The sequence below is a fragment of the Myotis davidii genome, unplaced genomic scaffold (assembly GCF_000327345.1).
Source record: "Myotis davidii unplaced genomic scaffold, ASM32734v1 scaffold59, whole genome shotgun sequence".
In the NCBI taxonomy this organism is placed as follows: domain Eukaryota; kingdom Metazoa; phylum Chordata; class Mammalia; order Chiroptera; family Vespertilionidae; genus Myotis; species Myotis davidii.
The window spans coordinates 9214341-9238644 of NW_006293001.1; the positions used below are offsets into that span (position 1 = coordinate 9214341).

General features: G+C 36.5%; 1 protein-coding gene across 1 annotated transcript in view; it reads left to right on the top strand.

Moving 5' to 3' along the window:
* UBR3 (ubiquitin protein ligase E3 component n-recognin 3 (putative)) overlaps window positions 1-22930 on the top strand; it is a 178186-nt gene extending 155256 nt beyond the window's left edge. The window contains exons 34-40 of the mRNA XM_015565769.1: window positions 2708-2832; window positions 7867-7974; window positions 8108-8233; window positions 12795-12974; window positions 17556-17765; window positions 18465-18604; window positions 18884-22930. Of these exons, the coding sequence (XP_015421255.1) occupies window positions 2708-2832; window positions 7867-7974; window positions 8108-8233; window positions 12795-12974; window positions 17556-17765; window positions 18465-18604; window positions 18884-19001 (1007 nt within the window). The 3' untranslated portion in view covers window positions 19002-22930. The remainder of the gene's footprint in view (window positions 1-2707; window positions 2833-7866; window positions 7975-8107; window positions 8234-12794; window positions 12975-17555; window positions 17766-18464; window positions 18605-18883) is intronic.
* Window positions 22931-24304: the final 1374 nt, after the last annotated feature.

Below are 24304 nucleotides of genomic sequence, written 5' to 3' on the forward strand. Positions count from 1 at the left end.
AGCCAAGATTTGGAAATAGCCCAAGTACCTAGCAGTAGATGAGTGGATAAAAAAGCTGTGGTACATTTACACAATGGAATACTACTTGGCCAAAAGAAAGAAGAAAATCTTACCTTTTGCTACAGCATGGAGAGACCTGAAAATTATTATGCTAAGTGAAATAGGCCAGTCAGAGAAAGATAAATACCGTATGAGCTCACTTATACGTGGAATCTAAAAATGATTTAACAAATAAAATAGAAACAGAGGCATAGATACATAGAACAGACTGATAGCTTTCAGAGGACAGGGGGTTGGGGGGCTGGGTGAGAAAAAGTTATAGGATTAGGCAAAAAAAAATATCCTATAATAAAAGTGTAATATGCTAATTAGATTGGATGTCCTTCCAGACAACCTTTTGAATGAAGCCAGGGCTGTGAGGGAAGCCCAGGTCCCGGATTCCGGGTTCTGGGTGCCAGAGGCCAGAGGGAAGCCCAGGTCCCAGGTGTCAGAGGGAAGCAGGTGCCAGCAGCCTGGGGAAGGAAGGCCTACTCTTGCACGAATTTTGTGCATTGGGCCTTTAGTGTGTGTGTGTGTGTGTGTGTGTGTGTATGACACATAGATATGGACAATGGTATGATGATAACCAGAGGGAAAAGGGGGGTGGGGCAAGGTGGAAGTGGCAAAGGTGGGATAAATGAGGAAAGAAGGAGACTTGACTTTGGGTAGTGTGTACACAATGCAGTATGCAGATGATGTTTTGTTGAGTTGTACACTTGAAACCTGTATGGTTTAATTAAACAATGTTACTTTTGTAACATTCGATTGAAAGAAAGAAGAAAGAGAGGGAGAGAGAGAAAGGAAGGAAGGAAGGAAGGAAGTCAGTGCACATCATAGCTACCAGTTGAACAGTCACTTAGGCTTTTATATAGATAGATAGATTATATTAATTCTATATTAGAAGAAAGAAGAAAGAAAGAAAGAAAGAAAGAAAGAAAGAAAGAAAGAAAGAAAGAAAGAAAGGTTTTTATACATCTGTGGATGTATAAAAGCCTTGTTACTGGAGAAGATATTATTTGTGTGTACTTCAATTTGACCTTTGAAAAATATGTGTTTTAAATAAATTTATTAAAATTGATTTTAGAGAGAGAAGAAGGGAGAGGGAGAGAGAGAGAGAGAAATATTGATGAGAGAGAACCATTGAACGGCTGCTTTCTGCACAAAATCCTGGCATGTGCCCGGACCAGGAATGGAGCCAGCGACCTCTCAGTGCATGGGATGACAATCAACTGAGTCACACCATCTAGGGCTTTTAAAAAATATTTTTATTAATTTTTAGAGAGAGAGAGGAAGGGAAAGGGAGAAAGAGAAACATTGATGTGAGAGCAGAACATCTATTGGCTTTCTCTTGCATGCCCCCTACTGGGGATCGAGCCCACATCCCCAGGCTTGTGACCTGATGGGGAATCGAATCAGCAACTTTTTGGTGCATGGGATGATGCCCACCAACTGAACAGCATAAGATAATAGAAGGAACACCAAATCTGATTGATGTGTGTGGATTCAAGTTCAGAATCCACACACATCATGTGCTTATTAGCTTTGTTACCACTGGCACATCCTTTTGAAGCTTAGTTGTCCAATTGAGACTTCTGAGGATTGAATGAGACATTTGAGGCAATTTTCTGTTATTAGGTATTTGTAAGTATTAATTATGATTATTAAGCTACCATTTATTAAGTACCTAATATGTACCAAGCATCTTGCATTATTGTTACTCTTGTTTTTGCATTTTATGGTTTTCATTGAATTTTAAAACTCAGAGTACCTAAAATATTGGGATCTCTTTTTTTATATTTTATTTTAGAAGTTCTATATTGTATTGTTTTATATTATGTTATTATTTACAAGATCTATATCATATTAGAAGTAGACGAAATACTGGTTTTAAGCACTCAGACTACCAGACATTGTTAAGTACATGATATCTAGTAGGGGATTTGCCAAGGTTAAACAGCTGTTCTGAGGTTGAGTGGCATTAGCACTCTGGTATTCTAAAACATAGCACACCTCCCACTATGCTAAATGCCTCTCATTTACATATTCAGTGGATGAATAAGGGAACTTTGATTTCATAATTTCAGATCTGTTGAGTAGAAAATATATCACCACATTGTAATATCATTTTATTAACTACTTAAATGTTGAACAAAAATCAATTACACATGCAAAGAAAGGCATATGTTTGTGAAATTATTCTATGTAATAAAAGCCTAATATGCTAAATGTCTGGTCGTATGGGTGTCCGGTCAACCAGTCAAAGCGTAATATGCTAATGATATCTAAGGCCGCTCAACTGCTCACTATGATGTGCACTGACCACAAGGGGGTAGACAGTCTACTGGTCGACCAGTTGCTATGATGTGCACTGAACACCAGGGGGCACATACTCTGACCAGTAGATTAGCTTGCTGCTGGGGTCCAGCTGATCAGGACTGAGTGAGATGGGCCAGACACGCCCTGGAGCCCATCCTGCAGTCCCTCTCCAGCCCTCCCCGGCCCCGATTGTGCACTGGTGGGGGCCCTTGGCCTGGCCTGTGCCCTCTCGCAATCCGGGCTCAGGGACCCCCGCCCCATTGAGTGCATGAATTTTGTGCACTGGGCCTCTAGTCTTGAGTATAAAATGTCTAGATTTCAAAGAAATAACAATCTTCTCTTTCTCTTGTAGACCACTTCACCTGCATTGTGAAGGTGCTTTTTGCCCTACTGTACACACAAGCTCTTGTGGCACTTTCAGTCAAATGCAATGAGGAAGATAGGTCAGCCTGGAAACATACAGGAGCTCTCAAAAAGGTTAGTGTCTTATTCGAATTTGTCATTTAGTAGTTCGGTAAACTCATTTAAGTTAGAGGTGTGAATGAATGAGATTAGATGTTTTAAATACAAAATGAGTTATTAACAAAGTATTTTAAATGGAAATGTAACACCTTCAGGCTAAAAAAAGTTGAAAATGTTTTCCTTGTACAATGAGGTCTTTTGCATCTGTTTCTAAACCTTGGCCTTTATCTCTTTATATTTGGGCAGTTTTGTTTTGCTTTTGCTATAAGCCTTAAACTTACAAAAGTTACAAAAATTTTGCTAACACAGTGAGGAAGTAGCACAATGTTTGCAGACTTACCTATTTTACTATATGTCATCTTTCCTTCTTCTTATCTCTATCCCCAGTCACAATCCAAAGATGGCTTTTAACTTATCATTTCTAAACTTAAAAATCCCAAGGTGAAAGGTGTATTGGAAATGTATTGCATGTAAATACTACTGTTCTGTTTGAGGCAACTCAATTATGGTACTTATTAGTTTGAGGCTTTTTTTTCTTTTTCTATTGGGATTGTAAGTTTGCCTCTCAGATACTTTATATGCTTAAAAATAAAATATACTAAACCTAAAAAATAATCCTAATCTTTTCTTAATTATACCTCTTTAAGTACTGCTTTTTTCCCCTCATGTTGGAATATATATAAGTTCTTAGCAAATTTAAAGATCTCTTTAGTTAAAATTATGTAAAAAATTTAGAACAATTGTGCACATTTAGTTAAATGTATTTAATTAAAGTATTCAGTGGCTTGAGAACAAATGGGATACTATAGAATCAAAGTACTCTGTGACTGAGTGGTTTGGCTTACAGAATGTTTAAAATAAGAAAGTTACTTCAATATTTATTTGGGAAAAGTAGTAGAAAAGAATAGGTGTCGTATAAATTAAACCTTTGTTAGGCTTATAAACTCTTAAAGAGGTTTTATACCTCATTGAAAAGTTTCTGTTAAAATCATATCTATTTGCCCCAGCTGGTGCTAAGTGGTTAGAGCAGTGGTTGGCAAACCGCGGCTCGCGAGCCACATGCGGCTTTTTGGCCCCTCCAGTGTGGCTCTTCCACAAAATACCACGTGCGGGCGCACACATACAGTGTGATTGAAACTTCGTGGCCCATGCGCAGAAGTCAGTTTTCGGCCTGGGTGAGTCTATTTTGAAGAAGTGGCGTTAGAAGAAGTGGGAGGTTTTGGTTGGTCAGGCCGCGGGATACGCAGCGAGGGGGAGGTACCCTGTTTTGAGGTACGTTCGTTGGTTGGGGTCGACCCCTTCCAACTCTCCCATCCCCAATCATCTTGTATACTTGTTTCCGATAGACAAGTGTGGATGGGACAGTTGGAAGGGGGCGACCTCCGCGAACGTACCTCAATCAGATTGAGGATGTTTTTAGCAAAGGCCAGTTTAGGAGTACCCTAATTAAGTTAATAACAATGTACCTACCTATATAGTTTAAGTTTAAAAAATTTGGCTCTCAAAAGAAATTTCAATCGTTGTACTGTTGATATTTGGCTCTGTTGACTAATGAGTTTGCCGACCACTGGGTTAGAGCATTGGCCTATGGGCTGAAGGGTTGTGGATTCAATTCCCAGCCAAGAGCACGTACCTTGGTTGCAGACTTGATCCCCCGCTTGGTTTGGGGCTTGAGCGGGAGGCAACCAGTTGCTGTGTCTCTCTTACCTCTCTCTCTCTCTCTCTCTCTCTCTCTCTCTCCCCCCACCCCCCATTCTCTCTAAAAAAATCAATGGAAAAATTATCCTCAGGTGAGGATTCTGGTACTTATATCAAAGGGGAGAGGAGACTAATTATAAACACATGAAATATACTCAACATAACTTTCACTTTTATCACCAATTTATTCTCAAATCATGATTATATGTACAAAAAATTTGTATAGTATCATTACAAAGTTCATTATGTCTTAATTAGGGCTATGGGTGGTTGGCCATTGAACCTAATTACTAGGCCAAGCTTCTACCACTAAATAGAGATACATATTACTTTTTCAGTCAAGACATAAAAACTCCACGAACCTCAATTTTCTGAAAGGTAAATGAGAATTTGGAATATATGATTTATAATGGTACCTCTCTTTATAAAATTCTATTATTCCAAGTTCTCAAAATGGATTTTTGTCTTTTCTTGCAATGATTTTTTCTCCTTATTCTTAGTTGATTCTTAGATAATTTTTATTCTGCAATTATCTTTCTTTTTTTCTAAATATCCTTTCAGTTTTCTGAACACACTCAAATCTGATATTTGTATTGTTAGTATTCAAATCAAGTATATTAGGTTTTTATGCTATGTCATTGTTTATGTTTTCTTAGTAAACTGTCTAATAATGAAAAGTTGTATATTTAAAACATTTCCTGATATTATTTGGGTCTAAATCTATTAATCTAACTGCAAAAATGAGACCTTACTGACAGAACATTAGACAGTTGTTAATCTATAATGGGAGGAACATGAGCTAATTTAGGTAACTTCTATTAATTTTCTTTCTTGACTTGATAATCATTAGCTATTTAATAATACTTAATAAAACCTTTAACATGAGTTAGATTCTTATCAGACGTAGATTAGAAGTTTATACCCACATAAATGGCTTTAGTGAATGAAAGCAAAAATTATAATTATTCTGTAGATTGTTTTGCTGTTATTAGCTTTTTCTGCAGTTGATTTAGCATTTAGATATGTAACGTATCCTACATAATAAAAGCCTAATATACTAAGTGTCTGGTTGTATGGTTGTCCATTCAACCAATCAAAGCATAATATGCTAATGACATGCTAAAGCCGCTCAACCACTTGCTGTGATGTGCACTGACCACCAGGGGGCAGAGAGTCGACCGGTGGACCAGTCACTATGATGTGCACTTACCACCAGGGGGCAGACAACTCCGACTGGTAGGTGAGCTTGCTGTTGGGGTCCGGCTGATTGGGACTGAGCGAGATGTGCCTACACGCCCTAGAGCCCTCCTGCGGTCCCTCCCCAGGCCCGATTGTGCACCAGTTGGGTCCCTTGGACTGGCCTGCACCCTCTCACAATCCAGGACCCCTTGGGGGATGTTGGAGAGCCGGTTTTGGCTTGATCCCACTCAATGCAGGAGCTTCCCCCTGGTGGTCATTGCGCTCCCACAGGGGGAGCGCTGCTTAGCCAGAAGCTGGGCTCACAGCTGGCAAGTGCAGTGGTGGTGGTGGGAGCCTCTCCTGCCTCTGAGGCAGCGCTAAGGATGTCTAGCTGATGGCTTAGGCCCACTCCTCATAGGACTGCGAGAGGGAGCAGGGCAGGCTGAGGGACTCCTCCGAGTGCACGAATTTTGTGCACTGGGCCTCTAGTAAATGATAGCAACAGCTCTATAAGTAATGAAATGTATCATTGTGTATCATTCATTCCTTTTTTTTTCATTTCCTTCTTCCTTTACTTCTTTTCTTCTCATTCCTTTCCTTCTTTTCTTTCTTCATTGAACCTCGTTTGTTCTAACCCACCATATAATTCTTTATCCTCAGGTATAATACCAGTGAAAACAGATTTTTGCCAGATTGAATCTACCCTAGAGCAATAAAAATATGTATTTTTCAAAAGAATATTATAGAGATAATTTGATAAGGAAGTTCAGTTGTGTTGGAAAAATGGTCATTACAGTTAGCATATTTTTTTTCTTCTTTGGAATATCTGTTAAAAGAGACTTTATACCAGGATTTCTTTGCTCCCCACTCATCACCGTTTATTCCCCCCCACCCCATGTCCTCTTCTATCTCTACCCCTTTTCCTTCCCCCTGAAGTCATCACACTATTATTATCCATGTCCATGAGTTCTTTTTCTTTTTTTGGTCAGTCTTTCCACCCGGCCCCCCAACATCCTTCCACACACACCAGAGCTGTCTGCCTGCTCTCTATGATTTTGTCTCTATTTTGCTTGTCAGTTCAGTTTGTTCCACATATGAATTAAATTCCACATATGAATGAAATGACATGGTACTTGTCTTTCTCTGACTGGTCTGACCTACTTTACTTAGTATAATCTTCTCCAGGTCCATCCATGCTGTCACAAAACATAAAATTTTCTTCCTTTTTACAGCTGAGTAGTACTTCATTGTGTAAATGTATAGGTTTTGAGGAATTGAAGTTTACATACTTGAAAAATAAGCTATATATATATAAAAAGCTAATATGCTAAGTATCCTACCATCTGGGTAATGATGTCACGTAGCAATGCCAGCTTTTTCTCCCTAGTGACTAGCCTCCTTTCAGTTTCTTCAGCCCAGGAACACAACTTGCTTTATAGCCAGGTGGAAACATTTCACACTTTAACCAAATGTCTGTGAAGCATTCTCCTGTGCCTCATCTCATTTGATCCTCACAGAAGTCCTGGAGTAGGTAGATGGGAGACTTGGTGGAATCCTATTTTCTTTTCATTAGCTGGAAAACAGAGACTTAGAAACTTGACCCGACTGAAAAGAAGTAAGAAATGGTGGACCTTGGAAATGACTTCAAGTTTTCTCACTGTGCAAAATATAGTCGACACTGCTGCAGTTAAATATATTACTCTTTGTTCTCCCTGCATGATCTACAATAATAACCTGCTTCATGTTGATATTTACTGATGTGTTGCTGACAATTACCTGAAAGAGAAATTGGGGTGCTTCACTGGGCTGGAAAAGGTTTAGCTACATCAGAAAGCAGGCCTAATTAAGCAAGTTTAGTCTATATCTATAAAAGGCTAAGTTGACTCACACATACGTGATACATATAAAGCTCTTGCTGGCTCCAATCACATGTGTATGTTACCATTTGCCATTGTCAATTGTGAATTTGGTTAATACGTCTATTATAGAGAAAGGGTGAATAGTGATATTAAAATATTTATTTTAATTAATTTCCTTTCAGTGTGAATGAATTCGTGTACCAGGCCTCTAATGTAATCATAATTATACTGTACTCTTAAAAAAGTGTTCTTTTCAATGTTAACTTTTTGTAAATTCAGTGACTGAGATAACTAATATTTTAATTTTTCCTAGAATACGTGTGATGCAGAAAAGTCTTATAAAGTGCTATTGAGCTTTGTGATAAGTGAACTATCTAAAGGAAAGTTATACCATGAAGAAGGAGCTCAGGAGTGTGCAATGGTATGTTTTCTCTAAGGTTAGATGTAGTGGTTATTTAGTTAAAAATTTAGGTTTTGTTGCCATTATGAACATAATTTTTAAAGCTATATCTATTATAGAATGAATTATTCAGGTTTTCTTTTTTTAACTTTAGGTTAGCCCTATTGCTTGGTCTTCTGAATCCATGGAAAAATACTTGCAGGACTTCTGCTTACCTTTCCTCAGAATCACCAGCCTTCTTCAGCATCACCTTTTTGGGGAAGATTTACCTAGCTGCCAGGTATAATTTGGGATAGAGATTAGGGTTCATTGTTTTAGTCTAACTAAAAGGAATAAATATTTAGAATACTTATTGTTATTATATTTTGTAATTGTTAGCATCCACTCATTTTTATGGTAATGTTACTAATATTTGATATTTAAGTAGTTTTGGATTATATCAGTGATATTAAATGCCCAATACTTTAACAGGATCATAGTATTCATATTGATAATAGTTATCACCATCTCTATTGATACATTTATCACTAATTGCTTTTAATATCCTTTAAAAATTATGTTGGTCAGAAAGCTGGTTATCTGAAGATATGATGGTGTTTATGTAATTTTAGAACAACAAAATGTTCAATTTGTAGTCACTTATATTAAAACTTGGATGAATGAGTTATCACTAGTTTAATATATTTCTTAGAACTGTTGGTCAATGTGAGTAGGCAAGAAAGTGACAGGAAAGGAAAGCAGAAGGTAAGTAAACCAAATTAGCTTTTAGGATTATGTTTTTGGCATTATCTGCCACTCATTTTCGGTGAATTTGATGTGGCCATTACGGTATTTATCATATTTATGATCTTTGAAGCCTGAAGTATATCAGAATTAAGAAGTTGATTATTCCTTTTCTCCTATGTAATTGGCCATTGCATAGTTTGTGTTCTTTGGTTTTTAATCAAGTGATTTGAGATTAAACTCTACATATTTGTCCCCAAAACTTTGTATTTAGGATTATAAGATATTGAACAAATTAAAAATATTCAAAAATTCTTCACATCACTGTATTGCACCAATAATCTAGGAGAATCTCCTTAAACAAAAAGTAGGGATTAAGCTGTGGGGTTTTTCTTTTTTAACAGCAATCCAGGCACTAGAAAGCCAAAGTGACTTCAAAAATACGAATATTTCCATACATCAGGGTTGTCTGAGACTGATTTTGTAGTTACTAGAAGAGTGGATAGAATGAGAGACCTGTGGAGTCTTGGTCTTGTTAAATCAAGTAACTCACTTGAAGACTACAGCTTTAATCAAAATACCTTTAACTTCAGAAGTTATCCCTAGCATTAATGGTAGTGAGCATGGGCACGAGGAAGGGGCTGCCCAACCAGGACATCTACCTACATCTGTTCCTTCTCTTTCTAATTGTGGTCTATTACCAGCTGCCTACATTACTCTCTACTCACTCTTTAACCCCACAAAATCTATTTTTTCCCCACTGCCAATACTATCCTACAGCCTCAAATGTTACTAAGGACCATCTGATCAGCAGAATTTGATATGCCTCATCACACCTTCCTTTAATCTCTCCCCTCCTGAGTCCCATGATACTGCAGCAAGAGTTTTCAAACATACTTTGGCAGTAGAACCTTTCTTTCAAATGAGAACTTGAAAAAAAGACTTAAAATAGTAAGACTTGAAATCATACAGTATAAGTTCTCAAAATTTGTTCTTTTTCAAGGTATGTTTTGGCTATTCATTGTATTTCCACAAAATTTTTAAATCGGCCTGAAATGCCTATCAAAAAACAAAGCCTATTTAGTTTTTTGGGGGGATGGGGTTTTCATTGACTCTAAATATTAATTTAGAACTCATCTTAACTGGAAGAACTGACGCTGTAACATTATAATGTTATCATCTTAACATTGAGAACTCCAGTAATGGACCTATTTATATTTCCTCCTGATTTGAATTAATTAAGCTTCTCAGATCTGTGGGTTTGTTGTTTTCATAAAAAAAATTTAAAAAATATATATTGAGAAAGGATTTGTATCTAGAATATATCAGGAACTTTTATAACTCAACAATAAGAAAACAAAAAACATACGGTGGTCAAAAAATTTGAACAAGCACTTCTTATAAGAATATATATGAATGACCAATATGTACATGACAAAGTGTTCAACATCATTGTTGATTAGAGGAGTATAAATTAACGTTACAAGTGTTGGTAAGGAGTTGGGTAGAGTTCCATGAAACTCCTATTCATTGCTGGTGGGAATGCAAAGTGGTATAGTCAAATTCTGGCAGTTTTCTTTAAAATATTAAGTAAGCATGCACTTAACTGTATAACACAATGATTCTATTCTTAATTATCTACCAAAAGATATGAAAGCGTATGCCCACATAAATACTTGTAATTGAATGTTCATAGCAGCCTAATTTATAGTAGTCAAAAACTGGAAATAACCCAGAAGTCCTTCAACAAGTGAACGTGTGAACAAAATGTGGTATGCTCATGTAGTGGAATGCTACTCAGTAATAAGAAGGAATGGACTACTGATACACACTATAACATGAATGAATCTCAAAATATTATGCTAAGTGAAAGAGGCCAGGCACAAAAGAATACATAATGGTTTCATTTATATGAAATGTAAAATCCCAAACTATAATGGCAGAAAGCATATCAGTGGTTGCTTGGGCAGGAGAAGGGGCTGGAATTGATTGCATAGGGGTAAAAGGAATATTTTGGGGGAGTGGAATTGTTCTAAAATTTTATGGTAGCAGTAGTTTCATGATTATACTTTTACTAAAATTCATCAAACTACACTTAAGGTTGGTCTATTTTATGGTTATGGAAGTTATACCTCAATAAAGTTGTTTTTAAAAATGCCCTCTTTGCATAGCTATATAAATGGGGGATTTGTGGCCTTATATCTAGAGATTTAAAAAATTAACATTTTTTAGCTTTCTTATCATTTTGCTTTTTTATCTTTGTACCATATTTCAAATTTTGTACTTAATCTAGATAATTAGTTCACTTTTGCAAAGAGATGCTGGTTGAATTTCTATTATGTGCCAAGCCCTGGGAAGACAGAGCTCCTACACCCAGGAACCGCTCCCACAGTCTTATAGGAAAGGCTAATTTATTTTTAAAGTAACTAATAGCAAATATCCAAAAGAGAAATGTTTACTAGGTGTGGAAGGATTAATTTTATCTGAATGGGGCTCAGTAATGTAAAGTCTCATTAATAGGGGTGAGGGGAGGCTTCTTTGGGGAGCTCGGAGATTTGAAGGATGATAGGAATTGATCCAATGGACAGAAGAAAGACACACTAGCCTCAGAAATGGTTTTTTCAGTTAAATAAAAAAAGATTAGGGAGTATACTTTGGTTTTCACAGGACTAACAAACTCCTTAAAAATAAACTTTCAAAATGTGAGTGCTTGGATGACTTATTTCTCTGGTTCTGTTATTACTGAGTGGAGCTTCAGATCGCCGGACACTTGGATCTTGGAAGTTTTTTTAAAACTCACTTCTTCTATTTTTATTTATTTATTTATTAAAATGTTTTTGACAGACTTATTTTTCGTAATCTTTACCAGAGAATATTTTTTCAGTTTATTTTTAAAGAGAGTGGAAGGGAGGGAGGCGGAGAGAGAGAGAGGAGAAAGAGAGAAACATCAGTTGGTTGCCTCCCACAGGCACAGGATCAAAACTGAGACCCTTTGGTGTAGGACAGTGATGGTGAACCTATGACACGCATGTCAGAGGTGACACGCGAACTCATTTTTTTGGTTGATTTTTCTTTGTTAAATGGCATTTAAATATATAAAATAAATATCAAATATATAAATCTTTGTTTTACTATGGTTGCAAATATCAAAAAATTTCTATATGTGACACGGCACCAGAGTTAAGTTAGGGTTTTTCAAAATGCTGACACACCGAGCTCAAAAGGTTCGCCATCACTGGTGTAGGAGGTCAACACTTTAGCCATTGAGCAACACTGGCAAGGGCCTCCCTTCTTTTAAAACTGACTTTGTTTCACATGCAAATTATTTAGCATTGCCTCTTGTATATTCCATGCTTTTACTCTTATTCTTCATCCACACTGACAAGCTATGTCTTTTTAACCAAAGTCACTTTGCTTTTGTCCTAAATTAACATTGACTTTCAGAGTAAATATGACTCTATAGACTGTACTCATTAGTTATGTGACAATACTATCCTATATAATAAAACCCTCATATGCAAATTGACCAAACGGTAGCTGTGATGTGCACTGACCACTAGGGGGCAGACAATTAATGCAGGAGATGCCCCCTGGTGGTCAGTGTGCTCCCACAGGGAGCACAGAAGCTGGGCTCACGGCTGGCGAGTGCAGTGTTGATCGTGGGAGCCTCTCCTGCCTCTGCTGCAGGTGGGTGGTAAGGAGCGAGGGGTCCCGGACTGCAAGAGCCCCAGACTGTGAGAGGGATGTCTGAGTGCTGGCAGGTGGACATTCCTCGAGGGGTCCCAGACTGCAAGAGGGCACAGGCCAGGCTGAGGGACCCCCCCCCACCCCACCCCAGTGCATGAATTTCGTGCACAGGGCCTCTAGTTTAGAAAATAAATGTATAAAAGAAGCAGATGCTATGGCACTTAGGAGTTAAATTTCAGAGAGAAATATTATAGGGATAGTTGGATATAACAGCTAGGGACCTTTCTCTCATTTCTTTTATTCCCTGTACTTTAGTTAAGAAAGTTTTCTTACTATCCAAAAGTAATCGTTGAGAATGACACTTAAAATACCTATAATGGGAAATGTTCATGATGAAATATCTTGAGAATTTTCTATTTCATGTCTAAAAGGAAGAAGAAGAATTTTCAGTTCTTTCCAGCTGCCTGGGACTTCTGCCAACATTTTACCAAACAGAACATCCCTTCATCAGTGCCTCCTGTCTGGATTGGCCAGTTCCAGCATTTGATATTATAGCTCAGTGGTGTTCTGAGATAAATTCATTTACTGAAAGACATGCAGAACAAGGAAAGGTATGTAAAAGGAATAGTGCTCACTTGCCACAGAGGTCATGTGCTAATATTTAAGAGGCTAATGAAGAATTTGAAACTTATAGGTCATCTATTCTTAGAAGCATTTATTAAATTAATTACATTGAGAAATGATTTACTTACATAATATTTGTTTTTGAATGTAAAAGCAGAAGTATTTCAATCAATAAAGCTAAGGAATTACTATGTCACTTTTTGTTTTAGGTTGTCAGGTTTTTATTGATTCCTTAAATAATCATAGCATTAGACTTGGAAGATACAAAGGAATTTTAAGGTAGATGAGGGACTTGTAAGCTTATTGGAAAGAGAACTGTCAACAAAGAAATCAAAGATTTGGACTAGCAGGTCTAAAAGGTCACACCTTGAACTTTAAAATTTGCTGGCCCATTGCCACCAGCTCAGCTGGAGAAAGGTTTGGTATTGGAGAGTGGGGGCAGCAGAGGATGGTTGAATGCCATAGTTTGGTGCTCAGACATTTTCTATAGCTAGAACTACGGTATTTGAGAAATGGCATAATATGAGGGAAGTAAGTGTTTTATGGGGTAATCTGGTGGTTTTTTAGCAGGTAAATTAAGTAAGGAGAGAGGGAAGCCAGAGATGATTATTTAGGTGGTGAAGAAAATCTGTACTATTGTCCTAACAGTAGAAATTAGAATGTAACCAATGCAAGAGACATTTGAGAAAAATAGATAGGACTTGGTGAACATATATACATGACTTTAAGATCTTGAACTCAAATCATTAGAAGAATAGTAGTGAGTACACATAGTTCTGATAGGAACCTGCTCCTGCTTAAACACCATTGAAGATGCCCCATCAATGTACTCTTTGCAAAGCATTCAAGGATTTTCCCCATCTTGCCTACCTTTCTAACCTTATTCTGTACCACTCCCTTGCCCACAACCTTGCTCAAACCAAAAGAATGTTTCTTAACTGTGCTATATATCTTCAAACACCTGTGCTATTGCTTGTTGCTATTGCTTTTATCTAAAATAAACTTCCTACCCTTCCCCTGCTGAATTAATCCATCAAGGTTTTGTTACCTCTTCTGTAAAGCTTTGTCTGATAGTCCATATTTCTCTGAAGCCTTAACCCCCTCCCTCTATTTTCCTGTATGATAGTACTGTTGTGCTGTATAACAGTACTTTTGCCATTGTCTCTCACAGTTGCCATATTTATCACTGTTTATTGTGTCTGATTTGTGGCTCCACAAAGCAAAAATTATTTGTATATCCTTGAATCCCTAGTTCCTATAAAGTGCCTGCTATAGACTAGTGACCTAATAAATATTTGTGGAACAATTAAATGGTGGTAGGATGTCATTGGCTGAAATAGAACTGATGAAAGGGAACCAAATTTCAGGGAAAATTAGAATTTTAATGTTAACATAAAAGGGAAAATAAAAAGATTAGTATTTCAGATGGAAGTGTCTGATTATACTTAATTTTTAAAACATTGAAGTGAATAATAAAGGCAAGATAAGCATAAATAATTGTCTATTTTACTCATTTCTGTTTTTTTTGTTGAAGTCCTTGAAGAGATAATATATCATTTTATACCTTTTAAAAAAAAGGAATGGGAAATTCATGAAGTTAATTGAATCTTTTATGTTACGTATAAAAATCTTTTTTCTGTCTAGTAGTTTCTTTATTCACAGTTTGTAGCTAGAATCTGAAATTCTATTTTGATGTCTGAAAACCTATGAGGCATGACTTGGAGTAAGAGGTGGGTGTAATTGTAGAACCAGGACAGGAGAAAAAGAGATGAGCATACTTAAAGTTTTTGTTTTCATATGAGCCATGGGTTAAGCAACAGAGAAAAATAACTTATTTGATAGTGTAAGAGCAGGCCTACATTTTAGATGAATAATATTGGTGTGGATATTGATGGAGAATAAGAATTTATTATTTAAAAATATTTTATCTTTTTGTAAAATATAGTGGTAATTATTTGTTTTAGAGTCAGACATTTATTGATGAACTTATTCATGCAGAGTTTTTACTGGTTATTTGACTGCATCAACACCTGACCTGCACCCCTCCTCCTGTTCCTGCTTCACTCTGTTCTATTTCTAACCCTGGCTGGGACTCTAGGGCAACCAGATTTTCTTTGCCAGGAATTTTAAATTTGAATATAGGGACTTAGAAAGATAAACAGTGAACGAAGCTAAATAGTCCAATAACAGTACCCTTGAAAGATAGCCTGAGTTAGTGTTTCTAATGTGCATCACCTAAGATTCTTTAGTTCAAACAGTTTGGTTGCAAACCTGTGGTCTGTTTTCTCTGAAGAAAACAGTCATCTACTCCTGGATGACTCTGCCTCAACCATTTTCCTTCCCTCCAATGTGCACTCAAGATTCAGATTCCTGGGAGAGAGAACCTGGTTAGCCTAATTTGTATCATATGCATGCCCCTGTGGTGGGTATATCTAGTGAGGGGGGAACCCTATCAGACTTGTTTGTAGCAGGAAAAGAGGTTGTTTTTGTTCCAAAAGAACTTGTAATACCAGTAATATAAGGATGCAGATAAAGATGTTGGACAAATGGAAAATAAAAAACACTGGTAGCCCATTACCTCCACATCTTACTTGCCCAGCACATAGACATCTTTCTTCTCATAGAGTTTCACTTCTTTCTGTGTTCAAAATGAAGTAACCATCACATCACCTCTACAAACACTTTTCAAAATATGCAAACTGAAGTCACATCCAATAGTTATATCATCAGCCTCCCGAGGGTCTGGCAGATGTACATTCCTTTTGTGATTTTGTTGTACTTACACCCCAGTCATCTAGAAAATTTTAATTAGCACCTACTCACTCTGAATTCAATAGTCAGAGAAAGGGGAAAAGAATGAAAATTGTTGCAAAAATGTATGCCACAGAAAGCAAAAGTTACAACCAGTCATAAAGCTGTAGTTAATATATAGTCAAATATATGACTTTCTTCTTTCACCTCTTTTGACTAGCATCTCAGCTGCTCTTGAGAGCCACCAGTCAGGGTCAGTCCCTTCAGATAGTGTTGTGAGCCATTCCCTTTAGTGGTGTGGGTAACCTAGAATGGTTAGATGACATTTACTTTCTAAATCAGTGGAATCTGGTGGAGAATAGTACACAGCTTCCTTAGGAAAACAGAAATTAAAAACCGAATTCTTAGATGAAATCATGGAAGATGCCACAACCACCTTTAAACCCTGGTTTCCTAATCTGTGCATTTCCAGCTGTGAGAGAACAATCAATACTCCTGTATAGAAGAAGATTATTTTATTAGAGGCCTTGTGGTGTGAGTTACTGGGTAGTTCACAGTCTAATCTTGCTAAGTATCAAGTTCAGTGAGGACAAACTACCATTCCTTCCACTGATGGAAGAGTTCCAATATAATCAACCCATCATGGAATAGCAGTTTTTGGAATCCAGGGATGGGCACTGAGTACTGGCAAATAGCATATTGTAAGCCCATGTATTGTCCTTAACCTTGCTTCCATGGTCACCTTGTCCATGAACTTACTGATAAGTACCAGGTTAGCTATTTAGCCACTGCATTGAGTTAGGTGGATTATGGCTGTAGATAATGTGAGATAATCACATAAGAGTTGCCTACCATCTTTACAGTTTCTTAAGGTAATAGATTCATACTACATTTTATTTGTGTTATTGAAGTAGCATCTAGAAAAAAAAATGAGTGCTGTTACTAATATTTTTATATCCCTGCAAACAATCAATAAAGTATATCCTGCAGGAAAATTGAACTAATTTGTCATTTTTAAAAAAAGTAAGCAAATTTATGAAGAGTTGTAGCCCCAGCACTTACGGATACAAAATATCTTAGCTTGAGGTATAAGAAGATTTTACATCTAGGAAGGAGAACAATACTTTATAATTAGATCAAGGGTGGGGAACATCAGGCCCTTGGGCTGTATAAGGCCGGAGAAGTCATTTGGTCTGGCCCTGCCAATGCATTAGGGGTGAGTTAATTAAATGTTTGACCAAATACAGTAGGCTAATTTTTAAGTTGATAGCTTGGTATGGCCCGAGAATGATGTTATAAATATCCAAATGGCCTTGACAGAAAAAAGGTACCCCGCCCCCCCCACACACACTAGGTTATAAAGTATTGAAATAGAAATGAGTTAAAACTTTGACTTTCCCTAAAGAGAAAGCCAATGAATTATTTAGCTAAGAAAGGTCAAAACTTGGTTTTAAAAAATGTGTAACTGTTTGAAAGCATATATAAAACAATTATATCTAGATATATTTTTATGCATGTTTAGTTATATTTAATATTCTTCTTTTAAAGTAATAACAAGTTTAAGTGTTTTATGGTGCTTAATCTAAACCTTGCATCATATTTTAAATAGAAACAACATTAAAAATAAAGAATGGTAATTTTCGAAATACAGTTTTGGTCACTTGTAAAATGGAAATGAGAAGAGTGTTAATAAAGAAAATAAGTCACATTTTTGGAGACAGATTTTCCATTTTTAAAAAATTCATTTAAAAAATAAGTATTTTGTGTTAATGACTTAAATACATAGGACTAATGAATATTTTTGGATAATGTTTTAGGCCTTGCTTATCCAAGAGTCAAGGTGGAAGTTACCACACCTACTACAGTTGCCTGAGAATTATAATACCATTTTTCAGTACTACCACAGAAAAACCTGCAGTGTCTGCACCAAGGTTCCTAAAGATCCTGCTGTTTGCCTTGTTTGTGGCACTTTTGTATGCCTGAAAGGACTTTGCTGCAAGCAACAAAGTTACTGTGAATGTGTATTGGTAAGCATTAGTAAATAATAGCAATTTTATGAAAACTCAAAATTTCATATCACATGGATATGTGCTATATAGATACATATATATGGTCAAGCCAGCTCTAAAAGTTTAGGTTTTGAGTGAAATAAACAATATATATAAAGATTTTGTTCTTTTTTGTTCTTGTTTGTTTTTGTTCTTTTTAACCCAGTAAAAGGGTAAAGCAAAACAAAACAGCTGAGCCTTTAAGTAAAACCTTTCATAAGTACAATTTTCTTCCTCTTCCTACTCCCACTATCCTTTGCTGATACATACTTTTGAGTGTTGTGCAACGAAATCACAGCCATATATGCTAATGTAGGTGCTAATCTCTGAATTAGGTTTGTATTGGCTTTTTTTGTGTGTGCCTGCTTATTCTTTTTAAATTTCTTTTTCTTTATTGATTAAGATACTGCATATGTGTCCTTATTGCCCGGTTGTCCCTCCACCCCGGCATTGGCTTTTAATTGCTTTTCTAGATAATCCTTACCCAAATTCCTCCTAATGTATTATTAATAATAAGATGTTAGAAGTGAGATTGTAAATTTAACTTAGATAAGATCTTATTAAAATTTTTAAAAAATGCCTGTTTTATTTAGAAGAAATTTACTTCAGGGATTTTTGATTTTCTTATGTAAAGTCTATTTGATTATGGAGTTATTGAATATATTTTTAATCTTTTAGCATTCTCAGAACTGCGGTGCTGGCACAGGGATTTTCCTCCTGGTCAATGCGTCGGTGATCATCATCATCCGAGGGCACCGCTTCTGCCTGTGGGGCTCAGTGTACCTGGACGCGCACGGAGAGGAAGACCGGGATCTTAGGTGAGAGTGCGTGGGTGTCACAGGGGTGTCACTGACATTTGGTCCGGTGAGAACAATGTGCCATTTCTAGCTTTGTAATAATAAAAGTTTTATATTAAGAAATTCTGACAGTCATTAATTTAGAGCTATTTCTAATTTTTGAGATATTTTCCTCATCATCCTAAGAAAACATGAAATAAACCAAATTACTATGTGAAATTTTTGCCATGAAAATTCTATTTTTAAAAATCTTTATTGTATTTTATTACTTTTAATACCTTTTTCCCTTTTTTCCCCTAGGCGAGGCAAGCCTCTCTACATTTGTAAGGAAAGATACAAAGTTCTTGAACAACAGTGGATCTCTCATACTTTTGATCACATCAATAAAAGATGGGGTCCACACTACAATGGGCTCTGACTCACCACCTCGGCACTGCATTATATTATCATTTTCATTAAGAATTTATCAACAATAAGCTTTAACTTAATATGGGGGATTAACACTTCTGCTGAGGGGAAAAAAAGAAAACTTACGTTATGAAGCCTTTCCAAAATTAGGTGCTTGGTAATCACATTAATGGTATAATAATTTTAAAAAGTATCTGGAGAACATAAGTTACAAGTTAAATCATTCTTTAGTGGTCATTTAAAAAAATCTACAATTAATAAGAAGCACAATTTGACAAAATTATTTAAAACTGATTCTCCCAGCAATGCATATCAATGATTCATTGATACTTAGAGTGGGTGTGATTTATTTAAAGTTTTACTGCTTCTTTATGTCTGTGTGTTAATTTGCATCTGCTAAACATAATGCATCTTTTCCCCTCACCATTCTTGTGTTGATTTGAGATTTTTGCTGTATGTAATTAGAAAAAAATGTAAAACATGATTTATGTGAAATATTGTATAGTAAAAGTTGGTTTAATAGTAGAACTTTAAAATGTTTTCTTATTGTGAGGAATCTGTTAAAGTTTAAGGCTTTGCTGAAAACTTAATTCATTCTCAGGAATTTCATAAATATTCTCCCCAGGTAAATAATTAAAATAATTGTAAAATAAGTAGATAGCTGCTGTTAATATAATACAGTACATTTTGGGAGATACATGAGTGCTTGGGGGAGGGAGCCCTTAAAATCAAAATTTTCCATTTCAGTTGGTTGAATTACTGGAGGTAGTAACAAATAGATTTGACTATAAAATTAAGTTTTAAGAGCATACACATGGCAGATTTTGAATCTGCTCATGCCCATCTTTTATTACCAACCACACTTTTTTTTAAATGACTGGATTGGAAATGCTCAGACTTCCCCACAAATGAAGCATAGTTTTGGAACTTTCCTTTCAACTCAAGAGGTTCATCTATATATTTGTGCAATGTAATCACTGCTATTTCTGCTTGGTTTCCTAAAAAGGGAGGGAAAGGCTCAGTGGTGAGGACCCTTATGAATGAACCTCACACCTGCATTCTTCTTAAGTGCTGTTATGAAAAGCAATTTATGTTTGTAGGGTTTTTAAGTCAGAATGGGAATGATTGAGCTAAACTCTATTAGAAGAGAAGGAAGATTACAGAAAAGCATGTTATATATTGCTGCCGTTTTTTTTCTTCAATTAATTAAGTTGATGATTATTTCATACTTAGTGCTATCAAACAATTCCAGATACTTTGGACTGAACATGGCTTGTTATATAAAATTACATTTTTACATATAAAAATAACCTAAAAAACATCTAGTGATAAAATATAAAAATAAAGTCAGATCTAGCTTCTAAAAATCATGAATGACATGATATTACAGAATATGCAAGTGGACATTAAATGATGGCCTTGGTTAAAGTAGAGAGAGCAGAACAGTACATACTCAAATGTGTTCAAAAAGTAAAAAAATTACCTATAGCTCTACGATAAAATACATGGAAATAGCTTGCTATTTTTATATACATTTCCAAAATATTAAGATAACTTTCTGAAAGATTAGAATGATTCTGTTTAAATAGCTGTCCTTTCCAACTCATTGCTACTTTTTACAGTAATGTATCATAAGTCCAGTCTGTCATATTTTTTTTTTTTGCATCAGTCATTATGAATACCAGACCATTTGTAAGTGTGGTTGAAAAGCAAAATGCTAATTTACATCTCTAGTAAATACTGTTTCAGGATTCATGAACTTGAATAATTCTACAGTTTGAAACTCTGATGCTATATATACATGGTATAATGTATTCAGACTTTGATTACTACATATTTAAAATGGAATGTTTTATGGTTGTGCATATGGATGTGAAGTGAAATATTTAGCCTTAACATTAAAATTTGGGTTTGATAGTGTTTATTTTGATATTGGTGAATTAGTCACCAATAAATTTTTTAAAAGCACTTGGTTGAAAATTGTACTTGAATTCATACATGCATGCTGCTAAACTAGAACTTTAATTTCCCCCCCATAATTTTTTTAAGTACCATTTATAAATCCACTTTTAAAAATAACAGATCCAAGTTAGAGTGCTGTGTGTATATTATTCAAAAATGTACTGGTGTGATACCCTGTATGAATGATCATTTAAATACAGTACATTACTGTAGAAGCTAAATCAATCTTTATAATTAAGCAGAAATTATAAACCTAGGAATAATCAACATTGTAAGATATGTTAATAAAAACCTACTGTCATTTGGTTTGTGAAAGGTCCTTAAAATGTTTAATGTTTACATGTTTTTTCAAAGATATTTACAATAATGTATGTAAGTGAGCACGGCTCAAAAGATGAAAGCATAACACAGCTAATAATTGCTTTAAGGTGGAGTTTAAGTGTAAAGGGTTTGTTTTTTCTTTTTTCTTTTGAGAGCTAGTTCCTATTTCTGCTACCCTTGTGTTAAAATTAATGCAAAGCCTTTGCTAAGTGTATGTGTTTTGGAAAGGAGTGGGGAGAAGAAAATGGTTGTGCAGATCTGAGGAACACTGCATGGTCCTTGCTTTCTGAAAATCCCCAGCTGGACTTTAGAAATCTGAAGTGATTCGTGATAATGGTCTTTTTGAATGATCTGTGGAGGTGTTGAATTGACAGTCCTCATCCCTACCCGTCCATCCTGGAGCTCACCAGCCAGTCATCACCAGCCAGTTAGGAATCCATTTATGTTTACAAACCTTTCTTTCTGCTTTATGTGTTTTGATATTTATTGATTTCTTTGACCTAGAAGAAATGCTGACAAAAGCACTGAAAGCTTGGGGAGAACAACAGCACGAAAGGAGAGGTGGCCCAGGGGTCTCTTGTGTCTTCTCCAGGATTGTCATTGCTAATTCTCAAGTTCCCATTCTTGGCTCATATTTGAGGTCATGTTGACAACAACAAAAGAATGCAACATAGTTTTAACCACTAGAATCACCAAGACAAGATACATTTATTGTAGCTTGGGGTTATGCCTGACACTTGAGAATTAGTGGGAGAGCAGAAGACTTGTTACTGTCTCAGTTCCATTCACAGCACATTGTTCTTTCTTTTATCTCTGTGATCTGACTGGATCAAGCTCATCAGGGGTGAGCTGGAGTGGACAGAAGGATGGCAACGTCATCACTTCTCGATTTGTGAACTTCAGGTTCCCTTGATAATGAGGCATATCAAGTACTGAAGAGCTGTACCATCTTAGTGTGCAGTAATCTAGCAGTGGAGAGGATGCCACTCCAGCTGATGCAACACAATGAAGAAGCATAGTGATACCGTGAGTGAGTTAATATGAAATATGACAGTACCAAGATTGATGTGGCAGAGCTCAAGAGCAGGCCAGAGAAGCAGGTTCAAGGGCACAGATAAATGCTTCAGCTTGAGAGGAAGGAATAGGGGCAAGAGAAAGGAAAGAAAGTTTAAAGGAAGGAAAGGAGTCCTATCCATTCTCTCTTACCTCGGTGACAGAGTAGCAGGATCATCTGTTGAGAGTGAGCAAGTGTAGAATAACTTGGGCGCTTGAAGTAAGTGGTGAAAGTTTAGACATATGGTAGGAGAGAATAGGCTGGGAATAAGAAGCACCGCAGAAGTCATACTGAGGGCCCAGTAGGGTTAGGAGCCATATTTTAATGGAGCCAGTTAGAAAGGTTTTGTGACTTTATGAAGCCCCTGAGCCCAGCAGTCTAGGACCTGAAGGGTAGAAATTAGACTGCTGAATTCATGTTTTGGGGATTTGAGAGGTGGGTACAATGTAAGGTAGTAAGAAATTTGGGAGTGCTAGTTGAAATGAGTGTAGGGTCCATGTGGGATAAATTGAAGGGTATAATATAAATCACAAGATTTAATGTAAGCTTTCAAAGTTATGAAAATTGCTTTAGTGTTGAAGAATTAAAATTCACTTATTTAGGAATTTTTTTTTGTCTCCTTCTATGTGCCAAGCCTTGTGTAAATACTGGAAATACAATGGAAAAGAAGCCAGACAATCCCTTCTCTCACAGAGCTTTTTGTGTAATTAATGCTACAAGTGGTGTGTGTAGAGGGTATTGGGGGCAATGGAATATAGGATACTAAAGAAGGCACCTCTAACCAGACTTGGGAGTATGAGGAGGCTTTCAGGGGTAGAGATGTCTAAAGATGATCCCCAAATACTGTGTAGAAGATGCCTGGGTGAAAGGGAAGGAATACTGTTTTAGGCAGGTGAAGAGAATCATTTGCAAAATTCAGAGTTGAGAGAGAATCTATAGTTAAAGACCTGAAAGGGAATCATTTTGACTCTAACATATGTGCTTTTGATGGAGAAGTAAAATCTAAATAACAAAGGATTTTGTAAGTCTTCCAAGAGTTTTAGACTCTTTAGAGAGCAGTGGGAAGCCATCAGCTTTGCATTTTAGTAAAGTTAGTCCAGCTGCACTGTGGAGAAAAATCCAGAGTGGGAAGACTTGCCTAGGTATCTGTTGAAAGAATCCAGACACAACATAACAGTTGGCTCAGTTAGGGGAGTTGTGGAGACAGAAAGAAATGGACAATATCAGAAGAGAATTGACAGAATTCAGTAGGTTAAGGGAGAGCAGGGAATATTAAGTGCCTACTGTGTGCCAGATGCTAAGTTAAATGCTGAGGATACCACAATGAGCAAGACAGAGTGTTAGTGTCTCCCTGCAGTCTAGTTGGAAACAGCACTCTACAGGTAAATGGATGTTATCAGCAAGTTAGGCAGAGGGCTATGGGAACCAATGGGATCATTTAGTTTGGGGAGCTCACAGACTGCATAGAGGACGTGATGTTTAAACTGAGACCTGAAAAATGGGTAGAAAGCTAAGTGAAGGAGGGAAGATGGTTCTCAACCTTCCTAATGCCGCGACCCTTTAATACAGTTCCTCATGTTGTGGTGACCCCCAACCATAAAATTATTTTCGTTGCTACTTCATAACTGTAATTTTGCTACTGTTATGAATCATCATGTAAATAGCTGATATGCTATATGTGTTTTCCGATGGTCGTGACCCACACGTTGAGAACCCCTGGAATAGAGGGAGGGCATTCTAAACTTTAGAATCTAAAGGGTATATATAGCATACAGGCCCTGGAATAAGCGTGGGCAAGATACACTCCAGAAACTGAATGGAACTTTAGAATATCATGCTAAGTGAAATAAGTCTGATGGAAAAGGACAAAACCATATGCTTTCACTCATGGAATATAAAGAAAACAACAAGAACAAACTCCTAGATACAACAGATTGGTGGTTACAGAGGGGAAAGAGGGAGGGGAAGGGCAAAGT